This window comes from Bombus fervidus, chromosome 2 (genome assembly GCF_041682495.2).
Source record: "Bombus fervidus isolate BK054 chromosome 2, iyBomFerv1, whole genome shotgun sequence".
NCBI classification, from domain to species: domain Eukaryota; kingdom Metazoa; phylum Arthropoda; class Insecta; order Hymenoptera; family Apidae; genus Bombus; species Bombus fervidus.
In genome coordinates this window covers 9,934,854-9,960,944 of record NC_091518.1, presented here as the reverse complement: position 1 = coordinate 9,960,944, position 26,091 = coordinate 9,934,854, and the positions used below count along the sequence as shown (strand labels likewise).

The 26,091-nt window shown below is 35.3% G+C and overlaps 1 protein-coding gene across 4 annotated transcripts in view; it reads right to left on the bottom strand.

The window, feature by feature from the left end:
• Window positions 1-22,906, bottom strand: part of LOC139998154 (uncharacterized) — a 54,594-nt gene extending 31,688 nt beyond the window's left edge. The window contains exons 1-3 of one of the 4 annotated variants that reach the window (XM_072022495.1): window positions 22,540-22,906; window positions 22,339-22,459; window positions 15,681-16,016 (exon numbers count right to left, since the gene is read on the bottom strand). In XM_072022495.1, the coding sequence (XP_071878596.1) occupies window positions 15,681-15,770 (90 nt within the window). In that variant the 5' untranslated portion in view covers window positions 15,771-16,016; window positions 22,339-22,459; window positions 22,540-22,906. Of the gene's footprint in view, window positions 1-1,646; window positions 1,839-15,680; window positions 16,017-19,211; window positions 19,475-22,338; window positions 22,460-22,539 lie in introns of those variants that run through there. The other 3 variants (XM_072022493.1, XM_072022491.1, XM_072022492.1) reach the window with 3 other exon arrangements.
• Window positions 22,907-26,091: the final 3,185 nt, after the last annotated feature.

The window sequence follows — 26,091 nt, the reverse complement described above, 5'->3', positions numbered from 1 at the left end:
GTTACATTGATTTTTTATACGACGCATGTACGAATTTTTCCAAAGTACATTTTTATTTATCTTCTGATTCTAACGTCACTTTATTATTAAACCGAAGAATTTTAATACGATATCCTGCTCTTCGTCGTAGGTTTCAAATTGCACCGATACGATCGTAATAGTTGGTATAATGAAATTCCAAACTGTTCTATGCGATGCACACGATGCATACACGTAAAAGTTTCCTGAGCCATTCTAAAAAAAAATACAAGCGAATCCTACAACTAAAGAGAGAATGGAGAAACACGCGTTTCTCGGGTAAACCTACAAACGTTACGGAATATGTCTCCTATCGTTGAGAATAGCACAACAAGCAGGAACATCACAGTTGAAAAATCAGGCTCAACGTTAAAAGAGAGAGAAACTACGGACGAAGTTTGCCAAAATCAGGGACTAAAAACACAGAAATAAAAAAAAGAGCCGGACAAGGGAAATTCGCTAGATTTTTCACGTTACAAACGTACGAGCATGATGAGAATCGCTGGAGTGGTGGAATTTCGCGACAGTTACAACGGGACTACTTTAAAATTTAAATGATCCGTGTCCGTGTCCGTCAATGCCACCTGTAAGTCCAATTTAATTTGGTGCAGCTCTCTGTCCTGGAACAAGCGTCGCTCGGAGATTTAATTTTTCCACGTTTGTCAGAGGCACAGTTGGCTGGCGCACGCGTGTGAAGGAATCAATTTTTGCGGGACAATGCCCGGAATTATATTCATACCGTGGCGTAGCCTGGTCGGGCTGAATATTTCAAAGTCCCGCGCTATCGGCAATAACCGTATCTTTTACGCAACGTCGACGCTGAACTATCGAGCTGCTTTCCCGTTTTTATGGGCCACGATCGACTTTACGATCGGCTTGCCGGCCGAAATCGAAACGATCGAATTGTTGTTATTAACACCAAGTTTCCAGATGAGATTTATAATACGACTAATTTTCGATGAAATTTATAATTCGATATTTCTAGAGAAAGTCGATAATTCGATAATATTTTTCAATAACTGACAGCTTTACAACGACAAGGAAGCGATTACGATGTTCGAATTGTATTTTATTGGACGAGAAAGAAAGGCATTGTATCGCGTGAGCCAGTTCCATCAACTCCACTTTGTATGAAATTTCAGATCTACTCGTACAAACTTTTTTAAATTACAAATTTTTCTTGCAAACAGAAATAATTTTCCCGTGAGATCCATCGTCAAATTCGTCCAAATTGTATTCTTTAAATTAATTTTTAATTAATTGAGTAATCGATATGGACGTTTATATATTGCTACGTTATTTATTTAAAACGTGGACACTGAAATGTAAGATGTTAGCAAGTGAGAATTTCCTGAAGATTTGTAGAATTCAGCAAATAAAAGACAATGCTTACACGACAGGAAACATCTAGGAAACGTATGATTTTGTCAAATTGGAAAATTACAGTTCGAATAACGAAGATTGAAAATAATTCACTGGGAAGAGAAAAAAAAAAGGGTCAATTGGAAGTGCACGAGAACTAAATTCAAAGAACAACAGAACCACAGAATTCGAAGTACACACGAAGCACTTTCTATTCCAGAGCTGTTCAACAACTGTAACACGTATTTCAAAAAGCTACAGTCTACCGAGCATGTCTCCTCGATTGCCTCTCTTGCCAGTTTGAAACCGGAAGATTCTACTTGCAGCCGCGTGCACAGGAAGACAGTGGCAGAATGGAGTTGCGTTTGATCCCTCTCGACGACCCTGTCGCAAGCAATTGTGCAATCACTACGACTCACGCAGCTGAGTTGCACGAGTTGCATAATTCCCCTTTGTATCTGCGCGACCACGAAAACACAATTACTCGAAAAGCGGTGCCTGTGTCGATCTTAACAGTACACCACGTCGTATCAGAGATCGACCTTTAGAAATATTTTCACCTAATGATCGTGTATAGTGCTAACAGCAGAAGCTAAATAGCTTTTGTTCTTTACGAAGTTACAAACGCTCGTCCAATATTGAAAATTTAGTTTCATTTAGTTTAATCTAGTTTGCTTTGCTTTGGTTTAGTTTACCTTGTTCTATGTACGTGCAATATGTATCTTGAGATTTAATGGTTTGATGATTTTCACGATAGAACCGGTTAATTTTCACGGAGTAACAGGTTGCAGGATTTTTCCCTGCTTTGTGCCGAATTCTTGGTAATAAAAGATAATTGTAAATAAAAAGGTGGAATAGGAATTGGTTGGATCTTTTCATACGTAATTTCTGGTTATTAAAGTTTGCAAAGAAACATTGAGAATTGTTAAATCCGATGTTGCGAAGGTAATTTTAATGTTTCATGGGGGAAAATATTTCGTACGCTTTAGAGGCAGCTAATGTTCTGGATTTTTAAAAAATTCCAAGAAATTAATCACTTAATTAATAATTCTACTATATTATAATAACACATTTGTTAAATCAGATGTTTGAAATTTTGTTGAGAAATGTAAAGATTCTGAGGGGAAGAAATTCAGAACTCAGATGTCTCTTGGACAAACAAAATAACATGCATCTTCGATTGCAAAGAATCATTTTCACAATGCATATGAATAATGGTAGTAATTTAAGAGTAAAAGTTTGTAAAAACTTCTCTTGCAACCCTGCGCGCCACATAATCGACCGCTTTATGCGCCTCTAGGAATCGTACACGTGTCGTTTCCGCGCGGTTTACATTGCAAATTCGTCTCGGAGAAGTCGTGTTACAGTCGACACGTTGCCCGATGCGAAAGTTATCCCAGTGATTAAATTACAGCGTCAGTTGTCTGCAGAATCAAGCGTATTGTTTCGATACTTCTACCAGAAATTGCTATCAGACACGAATGTAACTTGTTATCAGATTTTAATAAAAATCTACTAACGTGGAACTTGATCAAATACGATTAAAATTACGATCTTGTCGTATCAACGATGTTAAAAAACATATCACATTCTAATAAAAATCCACTGTCTTGATATTTTACCAATTACAATGTTCGCTATATTTTCGTCAGAAAATGAAATTCTTTCCTATTCACGAAAGAAGATATTTTAAAATCGATATGAAATGGAGCAAAATTACTATTATTAGTAGAATAGAAGAACAATAATATATAATAGAAGAAACGAGAAAAATCGCGATGATGGTAGAGGGAGGGACAATAAAATTGATAAGCAGCTCCGCGGGATTAACGTCGGACGTTTATGGCTGACGATCCGATGGTATGGGGTTATTTCTTCCAGACGTGGCATTGTACAGACACTCGATGCCGAACGTCGAATTCTACCAACGATATCCCACGTTTTACTTTAGCCACCGCGGTACTACACGTTTTCCAACTGAGAAACTGACAGTACTTTCAGGCGGCGCGTTTGAAGGAATTCGCGTTCCAGCCGATGCCTGAGAAAACTACTTACACGACAGAACGTTCAAAAGCGATAAGTCGCTGGCTCGTAAAACTTTATTATTTAGCAGGAAGCGCGGAAGAAATTGTAAAACAAGCAGGTAACAGGGCGATAGCCGTGAAATCATGGATGCATATCGAAAAAATTGAACTTTCGTCCCGCTCGTATTATGTTTAACACTAGAACTACTGGTATTTGAGACGTAACTATCTCTGCCAAAGCCAACCAAAATGACTGGTCTTTAAAAAATACGTAATAGTAGAATATTTTTATATTTATTGATCTATTCTTATCTTATAAAAGGAACTCCATGTTCTGAGATCGTAAAAACTATATAATAACAATAAGTACAATACTGAAGAATATTCAGTACCAAAACCTTTGGTAACAAGAATATTAAAATAAATTTTCGGTGGTAAATATAAGAAGTATAATATAATAATATAATAATTAGTGTAATAAGCGTAATAGAATAAATAGAATACAAATATAACTTAAATTATTAGGTACAAAATTTATCATTCATCACATTTCTTACAAACTTAAACCTTCTGCGTGCATTTTCCGCATACATATTTTTTACAAAGATCGCAAATCTTATTATTATTAAAGTACCCTATCTGACACCATTTGCGTGAATAAGGTGAGTTCTTTGACCTACTTTGGATCTCAGATGCTCTATGTTCTATCCTTGATTTTTTATTGTCAACGGCAAGTTCATTTGCTAATTGAAGCATAAAATCTTTTCTAGATATCTGGTCATCTGTGGTTTCCTTATATAAAATCCAGGCATTTATGCTAAATCTAAAATATTAATATTATTCTTAGTACGAATTAGCGGCAAAAGAGAAACCTAAAATGTAACTTGCTTCTTCGTATCGCCCTTTTTTATTTCCGTTCTTCCTTCCCTAATGTTAATTTTAATATCTTACGAATTATAATCAATTACAATTAAAAAAGAAAAAATTGAAAAGGAAGAAAAATTATTATTACTTTTTTGATATATCCAATTGTATAAAGTAAAAGTAGGAACTTGTTGATGTTGGAATCATTGCTTGAAATTACCTTTGTCATTACCACCTAATGACAAAATCCGCAATCACTTAGTTGCCAACCCAATACATGTATATGGACATCAAGAGTGAGATCAGAGTTCAATTTTCTCAGTGTCAATTACATTAATTCACCCATTTGAATTGCATTAATTCAAGCAATAATTCCAATATCAACAAGATCCTACTTTTACTTTATACAATTGGATATATCCAAAAAGTAATAATAATTTTTCTTCCCTTTCAATTTTCTTCCTTTTCAATGGTAATTACCATCTAATGACAAAATCCGCAATCACTTAGTTGCCAACCCAATATATTTAAGAATATTTCTAATATCTAACGTTTTCTGGAATAGAACTGTGAACGTGATCAGATTAGTGTGGCAGAATGTTGTTAGCGGATGATCGAGTTTGTATCGTTTTGATAATTTGGTTCAAGTTGATGCTTTTATATTTGGTGGAAGTGGAGTTTGAAAATTTATAAAAACTCGAAGGTTGAATTGAAATTTCATTTGAAATCAATTTGAGATCAAATTGAGGTCAAATGGAGATCTCATAGTTTTAATAATTGCAGCGATGAAGATGAGAATCTTAAAGTCTGAAATGAATTGCCGGTGTCGTGTATGTAATAAAAGTGGCAAAGTCGAATTTCTACGGCATAAAAACATAATTCAACGATATTAGCAGTAGATGTACAGTTAAAAACCATTCCTTGGGATTATTATTAAATACGACAAGACGATTCGATCAATTTCCAGAAAATATACCATTCAATTACTATGCAATTGTGTTTAGAAGAATACTGATTTATCAACATCTTCGCGTAAATTGCATTTGTCACGTGAGCAAATTCAGCATGCTGTTTGCTGGAATAATAAGACAGACTTTCTTGAATAGAAACGATGAATTTATGTCTCAAATTTATCTCATTTCCTCCGGTGAACCACTGTTGTTCCAAGTCACGTACTTGTTGCAAATAGAGAACGTAACACTGTGACGTGTTGTCGACGGTTGAAAAGCAATTTTATTATTAAGCCGACGCGAGAAGACTATTACCGGCTATATATAAAGCTTGCTTTACGTAATCTTTGCTCAATAAAAGAATCATTACTTCCTGATGCAATTTTAATTCACGTGCAAAACGAACACCGATTGGTTGATGCGATATTGGTCGATAAAATTCGAGAAAATTTTCAAGATTTCTTTAGAAATACACGCGTGTTATTTCGGAAAGACACGTTACGATTTAAATGAAATAAAATTTAATGCAACGCGAAAAGCATTCGTCGAAATCGCAAATATAATGATCACGATTCGTCGTTGATCAATGATCGATACAATTAATATAGAAACATATGAAGTAAATGAAAGAAATTGTTGGAGACACGTTGAGAAAAACACGCGTGATTTCGTGAATTTCTTACGATGTTAACAAATATATTAAACGTGTGAATTGGTAGAAAATGGCAGTAATTTCGCATCGTTCGTGCGCATCGAGCGTTATCAGTCACGGTTCTTTTTTAATGGCTTGGATTTGATCAATAAACTAGATATTCCAATACAAACATGTTAAGTAAATGGAGGACATTTTTCAAGACACAATCGTAAAGATACGCACGTTCGTCGCTTTATTAACGATAGCTGTGTTTCGTCTCCACTGAGCTTCGTTCCATCTGCGTATAAATTGCACTTATATTTGATTGAAGAATAATTAGCAACGTAGGAATGCAAATTTGAAAGTAATGTGAAATGCATTTATCTTTATCAGCTTCTAATTCCATAATTATGCAAATTTCCGCTCAAGCATATAATCACCGTAGAAGACGAACGATTTTCTGTGTCTACTTTCTACCTACAAAGTTTTGAATCAAAATCAATCGATCTGAAATCCATTTGTTTTTCAGAACGTTCAATTGCACGATTATAGAAACTTCTGACTAAAAGATGACCTGTTTAATAGATTAAAAGAGATCGAAAAATACAGCCACCACAGAGGAACGAGAATTTTTCGTTACATTTTTAAATCCCAACTGGGAAACGTTGAAGGAAAAATGGACGTATCAGTGACGTGTTAGTGACAGAAGAAGAAAAGGGAAGAGAAACGATCGGTCATAAGTTTCTCGCGCTTATTACCGGCGAACACGAGCATTGCGTAAACACGTACGCCACGTATTTCTGAAGAGGTGAGCAACGCTGTTCGTTTTGCGCCAGAAGGTCGCAACGGTGTATCTTTTTAATGCAGAACAGACTGTGACGTCTATTTACGTTGAAGCTCGTTTCAACGAGCACGTTGAAATTTTCCTACCGCGGAATACCAAGGATATTCACTGTATTAAGTGTATATACTCTTGCTCGACGTGATATTGCTAGTAGCCAGACTGGTGCACGCTGAAGAAACTTTCGCAAGAAAACGATCGTTTTTCACTGGGTTTCTTTTTTCTTCCTCTTGTAACCAATGACAGACACGTCTTCATTTTTATTCCATTTAATCGTTCGATGCAGTTTACTTATCGTTCGTTTCATCGATCGTTCGATTTATTTTCCCTGTTGACGTAGAGTTTGGGAAAACTCACGCGCCAATTTTGTCCATAATAAAGCTTAAATCATAGTAATTATCTTGTGTTTACGTTAAATACGAGAACATTTTAGAACTTGAAGCAGAAATGATAATTTCGTCGGGTAATAATAACAATAATAAATTTTGAATCATTAGCCGAAAATTTTACTCGATGGGTTTGCCCAAAATTCGGTTTCTCTCAGCCTCGAATTTCCTACGATCTCAACACTGCTTTCCTGAAAGGATTCCAGTGTCGCCTACTTTTCGCTGACGTGTCCACTAAGAAACGTAGGTGATGCCCATTTTTGGTCCACCACACGTTCCATGCCTCGATATGATATCATAAACAGATCTTCTATTGTACTTCCCTGTTCAGATCCGCCAAAAGTTAACGCGTCGATATCTTCGCTATTTTTCTCTTTTCTTTTCTTCCTTTCTACCATAAGTAATAAAATTAATAAGAAAGTAGCAGGTGATTGTTAAAAGGCATTTAGGAAGATTTGAAGCGTCGTTCAAAGTAGAACGGAAAGAACAGCAGGGGATCAATAAAACGGAAATTAGGGCAAGCTACCGTATGCCAACAGTTAAACGCAGGGAAATTCGAAGGAAGGTTGAACGTGATTTAGCTGATACCTTTTCAAAGGCATCGTATACAAAGTGACGTGCGGTGGCTTTGCCACGGGTCATTGAGCTTCAAACGAAACTACGTGACTTTGCCACAGACAAACCCATCGATGATTTTCGAACTCGGAGAACGTCATCTCGAACCTACACAACCAATTTATGCATTTATTCAACGCGTCAAATAGCTATTTCCTCTAAACAATTTCCTTACTGTTAGCACTAGCGATTTACACTACGATACAGTTTAAAGCCCATTTGAAAATATACGTAGAAATTACAAAAGATTTATCTCGCAATTCTACAATTATATAATTATCACGCATTTATCGCGCAAGTATATATCTGACAGAAATCACAAAATTATTCAAGTAACCAATTACCCATTTATTAATAAACACTTGCATAATTAATTACATATTTATTTTATTACATATTTATTTATTATTATTAAATATATAACGCTTACATAATTAATACGTCTATTAATGTTGTATACCGGTTGTTTGACAATAAATATCTTGCAATTTCTACGCACATCTTCAGATTACTTTGCAATTTAACTAACACAATCATAACAGTCGTTACAGTGTTAATAAAATTCTAAACACACGCACGCGCCATATGAACATAAAAGTTTTCTACGATTAAGTGTTGAAATATTTATATACACCAGCTGCTCTACAAACAAGTGTCAGCAAAGAAACACCAGATTCGAATTATTCTCGTGCACATTCTAAATATTATGACATTCATGGCTCGTATAATTCCACAGATATCAAAGTCGGTGGCCAGATGTCGAACGTTAAGCAACGATATTTACGATTCCAATTGACACTGTGATACGAACCTATCAATGTTCTGCTAATGAATCGAAAGAGGTCGGATCTCGATAGACCTGGCGAGCGTGACGAGGACGCGATCCTGTTCTCCGCCAATATTATTTCTCAAGGATATAGGAACATCGAACGTGAATCACGAGATGATGTCAGTGAATCGTTCAAATCGAAGATTTATAGTTAAACATTCTGTGTTTTATTGGTGTTTTATTTTTGCGAAATCATAGCTGTCGAGAAAGCAAATGGGAAAGTTTTGGTCTTTAAATGTTTGCGATAAAATCAGATTGTATGTTTCTTGTTACACTTAATCGTGTGATTAATTCTCCATACTTTGACTGCTGGAGTTTCTCTGAAGTTTATTCGAAAAGTCGATAAAACACGTTGAGAATATAAATACGAAACGTTGTTCGATGTAGAATGTGTTTGATTAAGTGCTGAAAGATTTCACCAATTTCTTTCGCAAGAGTTTGATATTTTCTTCTTTTTTTTTTGTGAGATTCTTCTGACACTGTTTCTTCTTCCATACAGATTCTACGATTTTTCTTTTCTTCTTTTTTTTTTATTTAGTAGATTATTTACGATCAATTCTTATACAGAATTTTAATTTAATTTTTAATTACTGTAACTTGGATTATAAGAATTTATAGTGTGTTTGGTTCTAGTTGAATCTAATGCTTCAATCTTTACGATTTTTGAGAACAAATTTTGCAGAAATCGAAGCGTATATGTATTTTGCAACGTTAGAATAAAAAATAATTTTATTTAAACAATATAAATTTTTCTAGTTTAACGTACTTCTATGAGGCATTTATTGTTCTCATTAAGCTTTTATCATATTGCCAAAACGATATATGAATTATTTCATTCACATTTTTACAAAGCTCCATTACGCGACTCTTATTTGATCCTCAAGCATCAACAAATAACGAACGTTCTATTCTAATTCTAAGAAAATTTTCCTTAACTTTAGCATCGAAATCTACCAGCAGTACGCTCAATGAAACTTGAAAACTGAAGAAAAAAACGTAGATTCCAAGACGACAACTGAAGCAGACTTCCGAGTCCCCTAAGGAATTCAAAAATTACAATCATTCAGAGGAATTTTAAAGTAAACTCTTCTACTCTGGTCGATGCAACGCAAAGTTGAAAAAGTGGAACACGAGGTCCTCAACCGGGAACCAGAAATTTCGACTTGCCATTTCTTCTTTCACCTGCCTGAAGCGACTTGCCTGAGTTTAAGTATACATACAGCATGTTTCAGAAAGTTAGTGAGAAAAATTCACGTACAAGTAATGCTCATCGAAATAAGCAAAAAGGACGTAACAAAAATACATGCAAATATCGACGAATACCCACGTTTCGGAATTATAAGATTTTCATCAGAGAAATAGACATCACCTACTTGCTACTACCTATTAAACGCAGGCTGCGGATGTTTATGCAAAATCAAATCTCTGTGATCACAGATAATAAAAAAATGGAACCTAAGCAGAAATTCATTTTACCCTAAATATCGTAATGAGTGTTACACTTTGAGTATTCGATATATTTTTGCAATTTTATATAAAATATTCCCAAATTTTCCATAAATGCATAAAAATCCGCAGTTTATTAATAATATTTACTATTATTACTAATTATATTTATTAAGACTGTTTTGCTTATTTTGACGAGCGATACGTGGCGGAAAAATTTAGTACAAAATTTCTGAAACATCCTGTATAGGGAAGTGTGAATCAGCAAACGTATGAAGCATAGTACGACGTTTCTTACGCGTAATCGGTGTGTACGCAAGGTACCTCGGCCGTGATAAGAAAACATAGCCGAGGACCGGAAACGGGCGCAGCCGGAAGCGATCATCGACGTTTGTATATTTCAAGCAATGTGAACTGGTGCTCCGCTGAGATAACGGGAATTAAACGCGAACGAGATAATATCAAGTCTTGGCGAAACTGTTAAACATCATTAATGGATAAATCACATTGTCCTCTGTCGTATCGTTTCTTTCGAAATTCTGACTTTTCCGAATTCTGTTGCTTTCCAGATCGGGCAAGGGAAACAATTTCTATTGAATTGTTAAATTGCGAAATTGAAGAATTGAACTCCCTGAATAAAGTAAAAAGACGCGTGTGCAGGACGTACGAATATCAGCTACGTTTTTCTTCTAAGTAGAATCGCATCTCTTTATACGTTGGTCGATGTATGAAATTATCAAGTTGCTCGTTAAGAAGATTCAAAAGCAACCTGCCACTTTTATTTCTACAAAGAAGCATTGCAACTCTCGCAAGTACCGTTTCGAAGAAAAAAGAATGAAAAGGGAAGTTGGTAGCGCAACTTGCAGCGGAAAAAATTCCCAACTGTGTAAAAAATAATCAAATTCATGGCTGAAAGTAAAGTAAGATTTCATACTTCTTTTAAAGTACATTTGCCAGAGACAATTAATGCGAAACGTGGAACGTGAGAACGCGGAAAATTCATCGGGAGCGGGGTGACGCGAGTAAAAACTAGCAAACTTTGCTTGGCGTCACGAACGAAGAAAAGAAAAAAATTGGCCAATAAACACGCGCCGGCCTCGATTTTTCCTCCTTGGTCGTCTGTTGTTGCGCAACCGTAAATCCTTGACGAGCCCGCGTTTTCTCATTTAGCAAAGCCAACTTACCGCTTCGCGTCTAATTGATCCTTCACAGATAACCAACACTAACTTGTTGCAACAATCTATCGATCACCTCTTTTCGTCGATATTCTCTATATTTTCTTTTTCCTTTTTTCTTCATTCAGCTTAGAAGGATTTTAAGCTTAACGCTGTTTGTTCAGCGAGAAAATATTTAGTTGCCTTCCGGATCGATCCTTTCGTTTCTGTAAATGTTTTCTTTCTCATAGTAAATGGCAGAAGAATGTTTCTTAGCGTTTGTTTGAGGACAAACCCAGTTGACCGCGGCGTTTTAGGTTGATCAGTTGAAGAATAGTAATTTGTGAAGAGAGTGTAAGATTGGAATTTGGAGAAGTTCTCCTGTGTATTTTTATTTTAAACTTAAAATTTAAAAATGTAAAACCTTGCAAAGAATTTATAAAATGTCGTAAGTAAAAGAAGCTAAGTATTATAATATTTTATAATTAAAACAAATCTCTATTTAGATTTCATATACCTGGATCACTTAATCGTATGACTATAAATTATAGGATTGAGATATTATTTGTAAAATTTCTAGAAATATTTGAGAAAAACTCAAAGACGATGTACTTTTCGTTTACCAATTATCATGAATCATTTCTCTCGATTTTTTTCGATTATTTGGCAGAAAAATCTAGAGATTGTAATTAACAAAAATCACCTATACGTTGGCGTGTTACATTTGTAAACTTGTAAATCACTTTCTAAGAATAACATTTTGCTCCTGTAATAGGAAATTGCTTTATTTGTTTTTATTTTACTGCTCGTACAAAATTACGGTGACCTGTTTCACAGAAAGGTACAACAAAGCTGGAGAAATATCAGGCAAACAATGCTATCGTAATAGGTGTTTAACGTTTTCCAAGGGAAAGTAATTAGCAAATATCGCGAGTAGGTGCATTACGTGGACCATAAACGATGAGATATTCTGCCTGTCGCGATCAAAAGACACATTGTCCTCGTAGTTAGCGCGCTTCCTTTCGTTTGCCGATGAGGTTTTCGTTCATCATCAATTTCCAGGTTCTCACTATACTTTGGTACTCTCATTGTTTTATTTATTCATTTATGAAAATGAATAAAACATAAATAAAATGTTGATGGATTTCAACGAAGAATAGATTTTTCTTGATGGCGCTTAAAACAACAATTTAAGAAATAAGAAAGTTCATCTAAATTTATAATAGTTGCTTCGAGATTAGTTAACTCATAGAAATTTAAAATTGAAATGAATCTTTTCATATACGTGTTTAGAATTACTCGTTGGAAAAAGAATAATATAAAATTACAAGGCGAATGATATTACTCTCAGAAACTGTAAAATCACAGACACATCGGTAAACAATAGTTACAAATCTCCAGATATCAAAATATTTTCGTGTATTTCGTATCTTGCGTCGAGCAACAGACGGATAAATTACAAACAAATATTTGTAACTGTTAAGTAATTTCCGATCGAACGATCGAAACGAAGGACAAATATTTACGTAAACGAAGGAAATAGATTCGAAGCGGGACTAAATTAAAATTCTGATTCAAAAATTCCTCTGGAGAGCCGGATGTTCTAATTCATAGCAAAGAGACGAGGAAGAATCGATCCAGGAAAGTGGATAAAAACGAGTTATCATTATTATTCGTAGTACGGTGTGCACGCATACGATTCGCGGCAAAAAGAAACTGCGAACGGAACGCGATTCAATCGAAACGAGTCGCGCGTGAAACAGCCACTGGACTGTGTAAAACGTACACGAATTGTATTTCACGTAACCACCGCGAGAAAAGAGGCATTTCGTTCTAGCAATCGGAAAAATAACGAAATAGATCGATAATGGAAGAATGATCATCGGCACGTTATGCATGCGAGAGTGAAAAGAGAAAAAAGTAGAGAAAAACGAATGCTTTTTCTTGGAGCTCCGAATCAAAGCGTTACACAGGCTATAATTACATAATCAGTTTTTGTGCAGACATCGACCAATCCACTGTGCGTTGTATACGTTTCATGATCGATTATGCAACAAGGATGGACCGTTACGCTCATTGGTTCGTTAACGTGCTCGTTATTTCTGCATTAAAGTCTTAATCGTTAATATGTAAATTATACAGTGTAAAGTGCACTGATCGTCGAATGTAAAGATAACCGTAATTAATGTTTTCACGCTTTACATGTTAAGGAGTTAAATTTAGAATTGTTTTTGGAGAATTTTTCAGCCGTTTTTTAGAAGACGATATTAGAAATAATAATAACGATTGAAATGAGTGGCTTCGTTTCTAAATTCCAGTTTAATTTTGGATCGATTCTAAGGAGAATTATGTACTTTTTATACTCAGAATTATGTATATGAGTATAAGTGAAATTTGCGTTATACATTTTCTCTGTACCAAACGCTCGTCTATTGTGGAACATACAATTATATCATTCGCTCATTTCTCTTGTCGATTATAATTCAATTTTAGAGTAGATCTACAGCGTTTTCTCTCCTGTTTTACTCTTTAAACTTCTTTTTTTCTGTCACCATAGATATGCATATAGTAGGGTTTTTAGGATCCCCAAACATAGTAGTTGAACTTGAGTTCAAAGTGTCCAAAACTTCTCTCTCTAGAAATAATATTATCAGATTCATATACATGCTAATAACACTTCAAGATGCGCAGTTACTTAGAACACAACGATCGCATCTTCCATTCCTATCTGAGAATTCTACTTCTTACCAAACCTTATTTATACTTTTTACCTTTTTGCTTCTGACATATGAACACGATCCATTCACGCCAAGAATATTCAATGTGCAGCTTCTTTTTTACAGAATAATTACTACCATCTCCGCTCTAGATCTTCTCACAATAATGACGCATTTCCAGCAAAATTCCCTTCGTCAGAAACTTTAGTAACCACCTCGAGCCACTAGAATCGCCCTCACACATTTTACACGTCCAATCGCAATCGCTGATGAAAATAAATTTCCAAGCACGAGTGTATTGAGACTAATCGAGTTTGGTTCGGCTGACGCGAAATAGAAGAAGCTCGCCTGGTCTCGTTCGCGGTGGTATTACTTTAAGGGAGCCATGAAAATTTGATTCGACAGTGGAAACTTGAGCGTTTGCTCGGATAACGCGGAGCACACGATCGCTGTTGATTCACGATGGGCAAGCTTCTATCGCGTTTAATAACTTTATCGTCCGGTAATCCGTCGACGCTGGATCGTGGAACGAGAGGTTACTCGAAAACTAGTTTATAACCGTGGATGGTTCACGGTATCGGGAATTTAAATAACTGATTATCGTGAGCGCACGTCGAGCACGGCCGCGCGTGCACGCGCGTGACGTGGATTTATCATGGTGCATCGGACGCGGGGACGCCGCTCTAATTTGGAATCCCAGACACGCAGATATGTGTGTAATTGCTAATTAACCGAGTGACGGTCCCTCGTAGTTGGATGATATACACGCGGCGACGTGACCAGCCTGCTGGCAAAAAGTTGCAACGAGCTATGCTGATGTACAGAAGCTCACGATAGTTGACGAACACTTTTATGAATATATTATGTATGTTATACGAAACATTTTGAAATTTCATTAACTGCGTTATGCGACTCGATTATTATGCGACCATATTGGCAAAGTTTGAAACAAATTTGAAAATATAAGAATATAATAAAAAGAAAATACATATTCGGTGCAAGTATATAAATATTTCTAGCAGAAATCATCTGAATTGTCTGTATAATATCTGTAGGTTTCAATACTCATTGTCAGTAGAGTTATCTTTAATACTTATCATACTTTTAAGATAGCTACTCGTAACTAGTGTATTCATTTTTTTACCAAATATGTAGTCGTAGTAAATATCTTGTATCTTCTATATACATTTTCAGATTGATTTGAAGCTTTATCAATATAATCATAAAGTATTGCTTCAAGTTTCGAGCAAAGACAGTTTTTTTAACTGTTCCTTGATTTAAGAGAAAACAATATTTACTACACACCATGATTGCCCTTATTACAAAGTGTAGATTAGATATAGTAAGTGCATTATATATTTGTAACAATAGTATTATTCATTAATAGTATTCGTATTCATAGATTCAAGAATTCAGATTTGATTATTAATAAATTATAAATGGTAACTTTGAAATGATACATTATACATATATACATCAAACTACTTATCTAGCACCATCAAAATTACATGACACATTAAAATTACACATACAAAATACGAACATAATACATCACATATTCTCTGTTCTGCTTTTACATTCTTCATTTATCATTAAAATAGATCACATATATTACAAAGCACCGTCTGTATATCTTCATATATGTATACAGAAAAAAAATAAATTGAAAGTAAAAGCTAATATTTCTCCCTGGTTCTATTTTCCTTTTTTGTTCTTTTCATTTTATCGTTGTCCTATATTTCTGTTCAATTAAATCATCCACAGATGCATCATCCAGTTGGCCAATAAATAAATGCAGCAAGAAAGATCAATATAAATGAGAGAATATTTATCCACATACCCGATGCATGCAACGCACGAAAACCCGATCCAAAGAGGACTTGGAGTCCTGAGCCTTCGTGGTCTTCTCCTTACACCAAGCTTGTCCCATTTTTCTTCCTGTCCAGCTATTATCTCGACCGCTCTTCTCGCCACGTGCTTTGCCCTCCTCTCCTTGTTTCTTCCTCGACAGAACCGCCGCGCCGCTTCTCTCACCGATAAGGCCGGATAATGTAGGCCATCTTAAGACCCGTTCCTCGTGACCTGCCACAACCAACACGTCTCTCACGCGTCTCCTCTTGTTTCTCCCAACGAGCGAGTAAGCGACCGCTCCACTAACGAGATACGTTGGTCGACCCTGAAAAATTTCACAAACGTATCATATTTACTTAGATTCTTGGACCGAGATACGAGCGAATTAACGAATTATCAGTTATTAGAGCTTTGGGAGATTCGTGAATCTCTGAATCCTTGTACTTTTGAATTTCTGAATTTGTAAACTTTGAGAGCTCAAAATTTTGAAACATTCACTTTTCAAACTTTCAGACTTTCCAAAGTATTCAAAGTACTCAAATTCCAGAGATTTCAGATTCTTAAGTTACTGACTTGCCAAATTTCTAAAGTTCAAAACTGCGAAGCTTCCAAAATATTGAATTACCAAGTTCCCACGTTCCCAAGTTGCCAAGTTCCTAAATTCCTAAATCCTCATTGGCAAATCCTCTTATTCGCTAGCTCTCAAATTCCCAATAAAATCAACCATCGAATAAATAAATTTCTGAGATTCTGAGGGATTTACAAAAATTTCCATAAGCTTGATAAATTTACAATACGAACATTCTTGGACTGAGATTATTATGAAATTTACAAATATCCAAGCTGTTAGATACTAATTCAACTAGCTAGATGTATTGTAGTTGATCCAAAATCGATTAATCTCAAGGTCACCCCAACCCATCCAAGAATCAGCTCACCAATAATCTCTAAGCCTCGAAGCCTGGAAGCTTAGCTTGATCAATACTGATCTATGGTATTCGGCCAGTAATGTATGGATCCCCGTGATATCGTAGAGAACACGATTTACTGCTTTGAGTGGTTTGGGCAACGCATACGAAGATATCTTCCTTTTCCCCTTAATGGACTCTGTATTCTCAGTCCAAAATGCTTAGGTAAGCATTGACATTCTCAGGAGAAAGAACTTATATAACGCTAGAACCATCGACTTTAGCTTTAAAATACACAGCGTTAAATATGTTATACTAAATATTAATAAATAGTTGGTAATTGGAAAAGCAAAAAATCTGCCACTAATCTTAGTGAATAAAACAAGAGCGAAAAATGAGAAAAATTGTCCATCATTGAAGAATCTCTACAAGACAAAGTAACATTCTAAGAGCAACGATACATCAATGAGACTAAGCAAGTCTGAATTTCAATATAATACCAAGGTGCATGCGCACGCCCAGGTATTCGAACCAGACTCGTATTCAATCTTTTCCCGGATGGTTAACCTTCTACCCACTATGATCATCCGAAGAATGTTAGAACACACCCCTTAACGGTGCATTAGCAAGTCCATCGTCACTATACAACGCTCTTTATTCTCTTCTTACAATAGTCTAACCCCTTGTTCTCGCTATATTCCCAGCTGAAACCGCCAGACCAACAAAAATCGATGATTCGGTAGAATAATTCGCGAATAAACGCCGCTCGTAAAACGATTCGAGTGTTACCTTTCGTCGTGCATCGGAGGAAGAGTGAACCGATAGCGTGAAATTACCAACGAAGGTAAGATGGAGCTTTGTGTTTGCGAAAAGTAAGAAACTGAATTAATGGGATATTATATAGCTAGAGAATTCTCCTTTGAAGAATTGGTTTGAAGTGATGTTGGGATGAGGACGATAAAAGATATTTAAGAGAGGCTTCTGTAAAAGACAAAACTGTCAGATGAAAATAAAGAATAAAATGTTTAAGGCCTTGTATATTAGTTGTTAATATTTGAAATATTATATAAAAGCTAGCAAGTTTCTTCTAATTGCAGCTTTAATCTTGTTCGTGTTTTGCATGATTCTTGAAAATGAATTTTGTTATGTAATACATAATGTCTGTAACGTTATATTACATTATTTCTATAGCCTATCACCACACATTATCATCACCTGACACTACCTACTATTACAACAATAGATGATAGTGTATCTGTAATTTTGAGTCTATGAATGTTTATTTAGAATTCTTCCATTGAGACTGTATGAAGTATATTCATGACTGAGAAGTATATTCCTATTGGCGTACCACCTGATGTAGCTGAAAGGTCAGCAACCTGCATTGTAGTTGCATTGGAATCTCTCTATTAGTGTTTCTTATATTTTAATACGAGTACAGGTTAATATCTACTAGAATTTTAAACATATATTTTCTCAGTTTAATAAATTATTTAGATAAGAAGATTAGATAAGATAAGAATTGCGATCTTTTAATTCGTTATTTGTAATGTAAAGCAAAAGATTCTAAATAACATTTAGAAAACAGTCCTCCATCTTTCACGCGAGGCACGTAAATCGATAGAAATTCCTGTTTCAGCGATAATTCAAAACGGTTTTATCCAATCTAATCATCGCTATAACTAAAACACATAAGAAGTTTCACAGACTCAAAAATTCGAAGGTTCGATTGAAATCTACAGAATCAAGCATATATATAAACTTTCAATTAATTTCCACGATAACAAAAAATATACGAACATAATTCATAAGAAATTATGCAAAGCACAAAACTAAAAACGTTCAAAAAATTGTAAAATACTAATGTTCATCAAAAAATATATAAAGTACTAATATTGCTTAAAAGAACAATTTCCTACAGAAACATAGCGAGCACATGGAAATTTAGAGGCACATGAACACTGGTTTTGCACCGCAACGTCCGCACCATGAATGGACAGGCAAGTGGGCCCGCAATGGGAACACACACGTGCGTGGAACAGCACCTACGACATGGTGTGGTCGCGTCACCGCGTGTACACGAGAATCGGTGAATAAGCGCGCGATTGTGTGCAACGCATAATCATGTTATTATACACGACTCTTGTTCCCGTGGACTTGTTTCTTGCTTTTCTCCGGTGTTCACTATTCTCTGCATGTTATTTATCAGTGTCATCAGATCCTGACGGTTCGTCGGTCAACGTTTAACGCGTCGTTAACACGCGGTGTTAACCATGTCGCTTAAATAATACGATTATCGATGCTCTATTAAACCTATATAACGTCGTACAGTTCCAGAGTTATATAGTTATGTAATTACATATATTTTCTACATTTTATTCTATTTTCTTATCATTGAATTATTGTATCTTTCTAGTTCGTTATTACATTAACATACATGGAGGAACTTTTCGGGAAAAGGATCTATAAGATAAAATGGTGATTTAAGTAAGTTGTTTTGGAAGTTTTAATTCTGATTGCTTTAACAAAAAAAGGTACGTAACGAAATTTTATAAACAATGAAAATGAAGATGTTAATTGTCACTTACTTTTGCAAATTATCAGACACGTGCCGTATTATTTAAATGTTCCATCGAAGGATCTAAACTACTCGAAACGGTTAACAGGGTATTGCGTAATTTGACTCGTTCCAGTTTTTCCAAGTCGACTTTATCGCAGAGACCACGTGAAGCAATGTTTCAGACAGCGAATAGAGAGTCCGAGGTTGCGTAAACGCCATGTTGTCTTTAACGTGCCACGCGCGGGACCATGCAAATCGCTTGAAACTATCGTATTTGTATTTAATGTCTGTAGTTCTTGAAACTCCAAAATTTTAGATTTAACGTTTCATTATTATTACGCTACCTCCACTCGTTTATCTTTATTTAACGTAACTCTGAATGTAGATCTAGAGCACATTTTACAGCTAGTCTAAATTGCACTTTCAATGAAATATAAGTTTACGGATCTTGTTAAACATTAATATAATCGTAATTTTGAAATATTCTGTGATAAAAATAAACATTGTTAAATGAAAGTTGAAGCTATTTCGAATTATAATGTATAGTACTATATTTTTTATTTAATATATATGCTATATAAATATATTTTTTTTGGTTACGTATATATGTATATTTAATATAATATACTTTATATATCTATTAAAAAATTACAAATATTTCTGATCCACTGTTTGAATAAAATATCTACGAAAGAAGATCGAATATTCTAAAGCAACTTTCTCACTTCAAAATTTCATCAAAATTCTAAGCTTCGTCGATCCTTATACATTTAACCTTAAATCCTTGTTCGAAGTTATGGTTCTACCACTTACATAAAAATTAATTTCAGAATTCAAAATTATCACTATTTTTCTTTAAAATCAAGCATGTTAAAGTACCTTTCTTCATTACGTTACAAAATTTTGTCAAACTTCCTTAACCTCGCGGCGTTAACCTTAAACCTCCACAAGCATTACAATTAGACGTCCAAAGGTTGATTCTATTCATTTGCAGCTTCTTGTCCCTAACTTCGTTGAAACCAGCACGAAATGAGGAGGCACGCAAAGACAAACATAAATTAAGCACACGCGAATAACGCGAGATATCCAAACATTCTAGCGGTCCCCACGCGCGTGGTCGCGTTCGCAATTACACGCAAATAAAGGAAAGGAGGAAGGAACCGCGAAACAACGCCGCGGTCGCACTTTCTAACTCCTCCGAATCGTGCATCGAGAGTTTGCACCTGTATAAACAGTCGCAGCACGAATACGATATAACCCGATCGTAAATTAAAGCACTAACGATACGTATTGCTCTGGCCGCACCCAACGCTATATACATATGTATGTAAAAACTTAACCTATAGTTGTTAATCTGTTTTATCAAATAGACCTGTTGTATTAAATTTGTCTTAGTCAAAACTAACATATACTTGTTAATCTATCGACAGAGGACGATGTTTTAATTCGTCATTCAGACAATAATTTAGATAACTTAAACATCACCTATCTTCCTATTTTCATGTTTGTTACAAATATATCATGTTTACATTTGCAAGAATTCCTAACCTAACTGAGATTGATTTGTCTCTATATGATTTGATAATTCTAGAAATTCTTGATTAGAGGACGATTCAACTAATAAGTTAAAAATTTGGACATATATACACATAGGTGTTAAAGAGATAGGAAGAAACAAGAAACAATTCTGAGTTCATATCATATAGCCTTGAAACAAGCTTTAGATTCTTATCTAGCTAGAAATATCTCAAATTATATATATATATATATATACTTGTTTTGACGCATGAAACGTGTGAACATTAGCTTGTCGTTGATTTTACGATCGTGTTATATCACTTTCCGCGAACTATAGACGCGAATCATGAGAAACAACAAGTCGATAGTATAAATCGAGTACATCGAGCAGGATTTTTAATATTCAGCAATGAGTCTGTTATGCAACCGTGATTCGTCGGCAACGAAACGCGTCCAACCGTGATCTCATCACCGTTCCGCGAAAAGACTGTAAATATTTTATAGAGACTGCTCGAAATACTGATGGTTGCTGGTAAGAAGGTTAATCGTATACAATCGCGAGTTTACGACTTATGGTGCGTTTTTAGTGAGAAAAATTGCTATCGAGAATATTTAGCATATACATAATTTATAAATGAGACAACCTAACTAGGAATTTTGTAAATGTACTTGTTACGTACAAAGTACAAAGATATATACATAGTATTATATGTATAGATGTACAATTAAAGGTTAGATAAAAATAGAATCGCGATTGCGAGCATAACAAGTCTTATGTATATATCAACATTTAGAATTTGCATGCAGAGTATTTGTATTCAAACACCTTGACACGCCCAGAGATTCAATAACTATATTTAAAATAGAAAGAAAGGAAGTTTTACAGCTTCACGTGGACCACACCTTTTAATAGAAGGTGTTCTTATATGTATACAATATGTGCTTCAGAATTTGAATAAATACGTTTTACAATGCTAATGATTATTTCTATGTATAGTAATAATAACGTAACAGTAACTTAAATAGACTAAACACATAGATTATACTATTCTCCATAATAAAATATACTACACACTTCAGAAAGACTCAACTCTATAAACTTAACCCAATCATTACTCTAACCCATAATCATAAACATCAGCACTCCAAAGAAGAATTCAAATCTACATACCTATCCCAAGCAGTGTCATTTCCCATAACCATAAATATCATTCATCGTAGAGGAACTCAACTCTACAATCCTAATCCAAGCATTACCATTTCCCATAACAATAAATATCACCGATCCCAAAAAGAAGAACCTCAACTCTATAAAACGTAACCTCTAAAAGGTACCATTTGCCATAACAGTAAATATGACGCATCCGAAAAACATTCAGATCTATCTACGAACCTTAGATTTCACCCGACTAAAACAAAAACATCATATAAGATAGGAATTCAACCTAGAAAACCCTAGCGAACCGTGCGAAGCATCCGAACTACGCCTAGCCGCAGTCTGGACGTGAATTCAAGTTCAGCCAGACCAGAGATAAAGTGTCAGTTGAACCTGACACCGGGACTCGCTCAATCTAAACGGAATTCGATCACGAACAAGATCAACCTTCCAAACCTAGCCCAAACTCGATCCAATGTTCCCAGACTACGCCTCAAGCACGTACCTTTTCCTCTGACCCTCAATATCCAACTAGATAGTTCCCGCCAGCAATCACTGAATTCCTCGGTATGTTCGAAACAACACTTCAGCTTCCAATCTTTTAACTTAATACTCCTATAAGTAAACTGCGGATTTTTATGCATATTCATATTTTTGTGAATATAATGAAAAAAGTAGAACGTCAAAAGAAAATTATTTTACTTACCAAGTATCATAAGAAGCACTATACTTTAAGTTGTTTATGTATTCTTTCATATTATGTGCATTCTGTATAATTTTACGATTTCAAATTTCCTATAAATGCATAAAAATCCTCAGTTTAATCATAAAATATGTGGATAGAGATATATATAAGACACTGTATGAATGATATTCACAGGATCGACAAGACGATCGCGATCCTTTGGACGAGACGAGTACGCGCGCGCAGCTGCCTGGCTGCAGGGCAACTGGTACCGTACTGGTACCAGTCGGTCAGACGTACGGCACCGTGAGTACGCGGACACGGTGCATGCCGGACAGGTTGTGTGTATCGTTCGGCGTAGATGGTCAGGTGGTATGCGGCCGTGGCGCGCTGTGGCGCGATACTGTGGACCCGGCTTAAGGCTTTCTAACCGCAGCCTCAGAGCTACATACACTGTGCTCCTCTCGTTTGTTAACTGAAAGACAAGTTGCAGAGATAACAAGTTGATATATGTATAACTACCTGCATATGATTAGAAGCCGATTTCGACAAGGTTATGATACAGAGCGAATACGTTTTCTGACGAGCTCAATACGTCAAAACAATCAAATACATATATAAATTCTGTATAAATATAGATTCTTATGAATGTATGCAATTCGGCCTTCGGATGTTTTGTTGAGAATGAAACTTCGTTAAAATATCCGTAGCTTTAAACACATTAATTTTAATTTGATATAATATTAGTTTGGTACTGATTCAAGAAGAATCGGTATCGATAATTGATACGGAGTATTTAGAATTTCGATACGTATCGATATTCCCTATTGTGTACTTTGGTATCGAATTAATCAAATATCGTTAATAGTATCGGTATCGATTCGATTGCTGCTTAGTATAGAAGCAACTATATATGTGCGTACATACACCTTCGCTCAAAAATCTTGATTAAAATTATAAGTGAATCTTATTGTGATTATAATTCATACTGTAAATGACAAAAAAAGATATGCTACGAATATATCAACAATTTTGTGCAAAATGTAATGCAAAATTTATAATCTATCTCGAGTATCAGAGTTCTATTAAATAAGACTTTTGAACGGAAATGAAGTGTATATGTGTATGGAATGAAAATACGTAGTGTCATTGTCAATACTGCTTTTAAGTTAACCAACAAGAGGATCACCCGTTATACCGCATCACAATCGTCATCATCCTCGTCGTTGTCGAAGAAATCGCTACTCGTCCACCTCCACGTTTGTTCTCTGCATCTTTGGGTAAGTACATATCTTCCTTTCCTTTCCACGTGTCCCTCATACTGGCCCCTTCTCCGCGCATCGTTTCAGTAGAAGGGGCACAGTAAAGTTAATGCCCAACAACAGGAATCCAGCTCAGGTGTGGCCGAGTTCCTTCTTTCTCCTCTTTTCAGGAGATGTTTGTTGTCATCCCTATGCTCGTTTTGTCGTTTTCGGATTTTCGGTGACTCTCGAATGACTTAGGTTGCGTAGGCGTGCTTTTTTAACCACTATGTCTAAGATGACGTAACGCTTTCGTTAGGTTAGAAAGAGGAGGATTTAAATAACTATATATTAGATTATGGATTAGAGGGAGATAGAGAGAAGAGTATTTATTGGAGATTCGATTTGTAATGGTAGATGGAGACGCTGGGAAATTTGTTAACTGGTTTCAAAGGGGTGCTATTAATAGCGTGATTAGATATGTTGCAGTCATATTGTGTAAAAATAAGAAATTTAATTTTAATGGTCTCTTCGGATCTATGACCTGAAAAGAACGCTGTACTTCAATACATATTATTAAAGTATAAATAGTTTTTAAATATTAAAGTATACCAAAAAAAGAAGATGCCTAAAAATGTATATACGAGGAATATATATACAAGGACATTAATATTCTTGAAAATAAAAGAGTTAAATATATATATATATGTCTTTGTAACAAAAGATTTTTAATATATATTTGAAGATATATACATTCATATTTGCAGCAGTTTTTATAATGCATTTACCAAAGTTGAATTGATAACAGAATTACAAGAATATTCAAGATGACTCAGTAAATGAAATAATGAAGTTCTAACAATTTTATTACAGTATTTTTTAGTATTCAACACATGTATATATCATAGAAAATTACTTTTTATATAATGTCTGTGATATTAACTGAATATTAAAAAGAGACAATTTAAGTCACAATATTTACATGTTAGTCTCTTTAGATAAAAAATATTTCATAAAAAAAAAAATAGAATTCAATTAATACATACCAAACTACAGAACAAAACCTCTTTTTCCAACATCTATTTAAAAAGTTTTTCTAATAAGAGACATTCCACGATGCACCTGGTGGTATGCAACATTACAACGCACTACGTTTAAAGGTTGCGTGTCTTCAGGCGCTGCAACGCTCCGCGCGAATAAAAGTAATTAAAATGCATTAGTTGATACTTCAAATTAAACCCTCCTTCGTGCGTCTTAATTAAAAAGAAAAAAAAATACATAGAATTAATTAAAATACTCATATTCCCTTTAAAATTAATTTAAGGTAGCGAAATAATTTTCCACAGATATGTATATCCGAACACAAATACATATAACTACATGCAATCAAGCGTAGTAAGACGACCATCGTGAAAGAAGCATTTCAGAAATGCACCTTCACATTAGCCAGCATACTCCAACCCCGCAATTAACTCGTCCACTTCAGAAACGTCCAACACACGGACACATGGCCCCATGTGACCTTTAAGGGCAATTAACGCGACGTTAGTGGCTCCTCTTAAGTGCAGTGGAATCGGTTTCGACTCAGGTATATTCGGTCCTGCTAATCGCCTGAAACATCGTCCACCTACCCGACGAAAAGGTTTCCTTGGTTACTGACCGAGAAAATGGAGATTCTGTCTCGTGTTTTCCACATAAATCCTACTGCCTTTCCACCTATAAATAGGGCTTCTATTTGAAAAGGCAGCAGTGTACTATCGAGTGTCTTGTGGACAACTTGTTACTCTCGAAATTTGTAAAGCTGTTTGTATTTTGTGTTTACCAAAACTTATCCGTCTTTTTTTTTTCTCTCCTTTCATTAAAAACGTGCTTTGATCTTTCAAAAGATTCTCCGATCTCTTGCATTTTGCTAAGAGAGTCTTTAGTAAGAAGCGACTTTGACTTCTTTATTTCACTTTTAAATTTTACTAAGAAGAGCGTTCGACTTTTTAATTTTATCAAGATCCTTCGATCTTTACGCTAAGAAACTGATATATCATCAATATCAAAAAGAACAACTTTCATCATGAGGTTTATGATCACATTGACGCTGCTTCTAACGATACTTTTCGTTGCTGATGCATTGGATTTGAATCGATTTTTCTGGCAAGGGAATCCACCGCAGAAAACAGAAGAGGTTCAAATGATCGAAATCGTTCGATGGCGTCAACCAGTTTGCGTGAAACCTGCAAAGGGAGTATCACCGTGTCTGGAAGGTCTACGAAAATCCCAGTCGGAGTACGAGCGTGCCACCGGTAAAGGATTGAAAGGAGAAAAAGCTGGATACTCGATA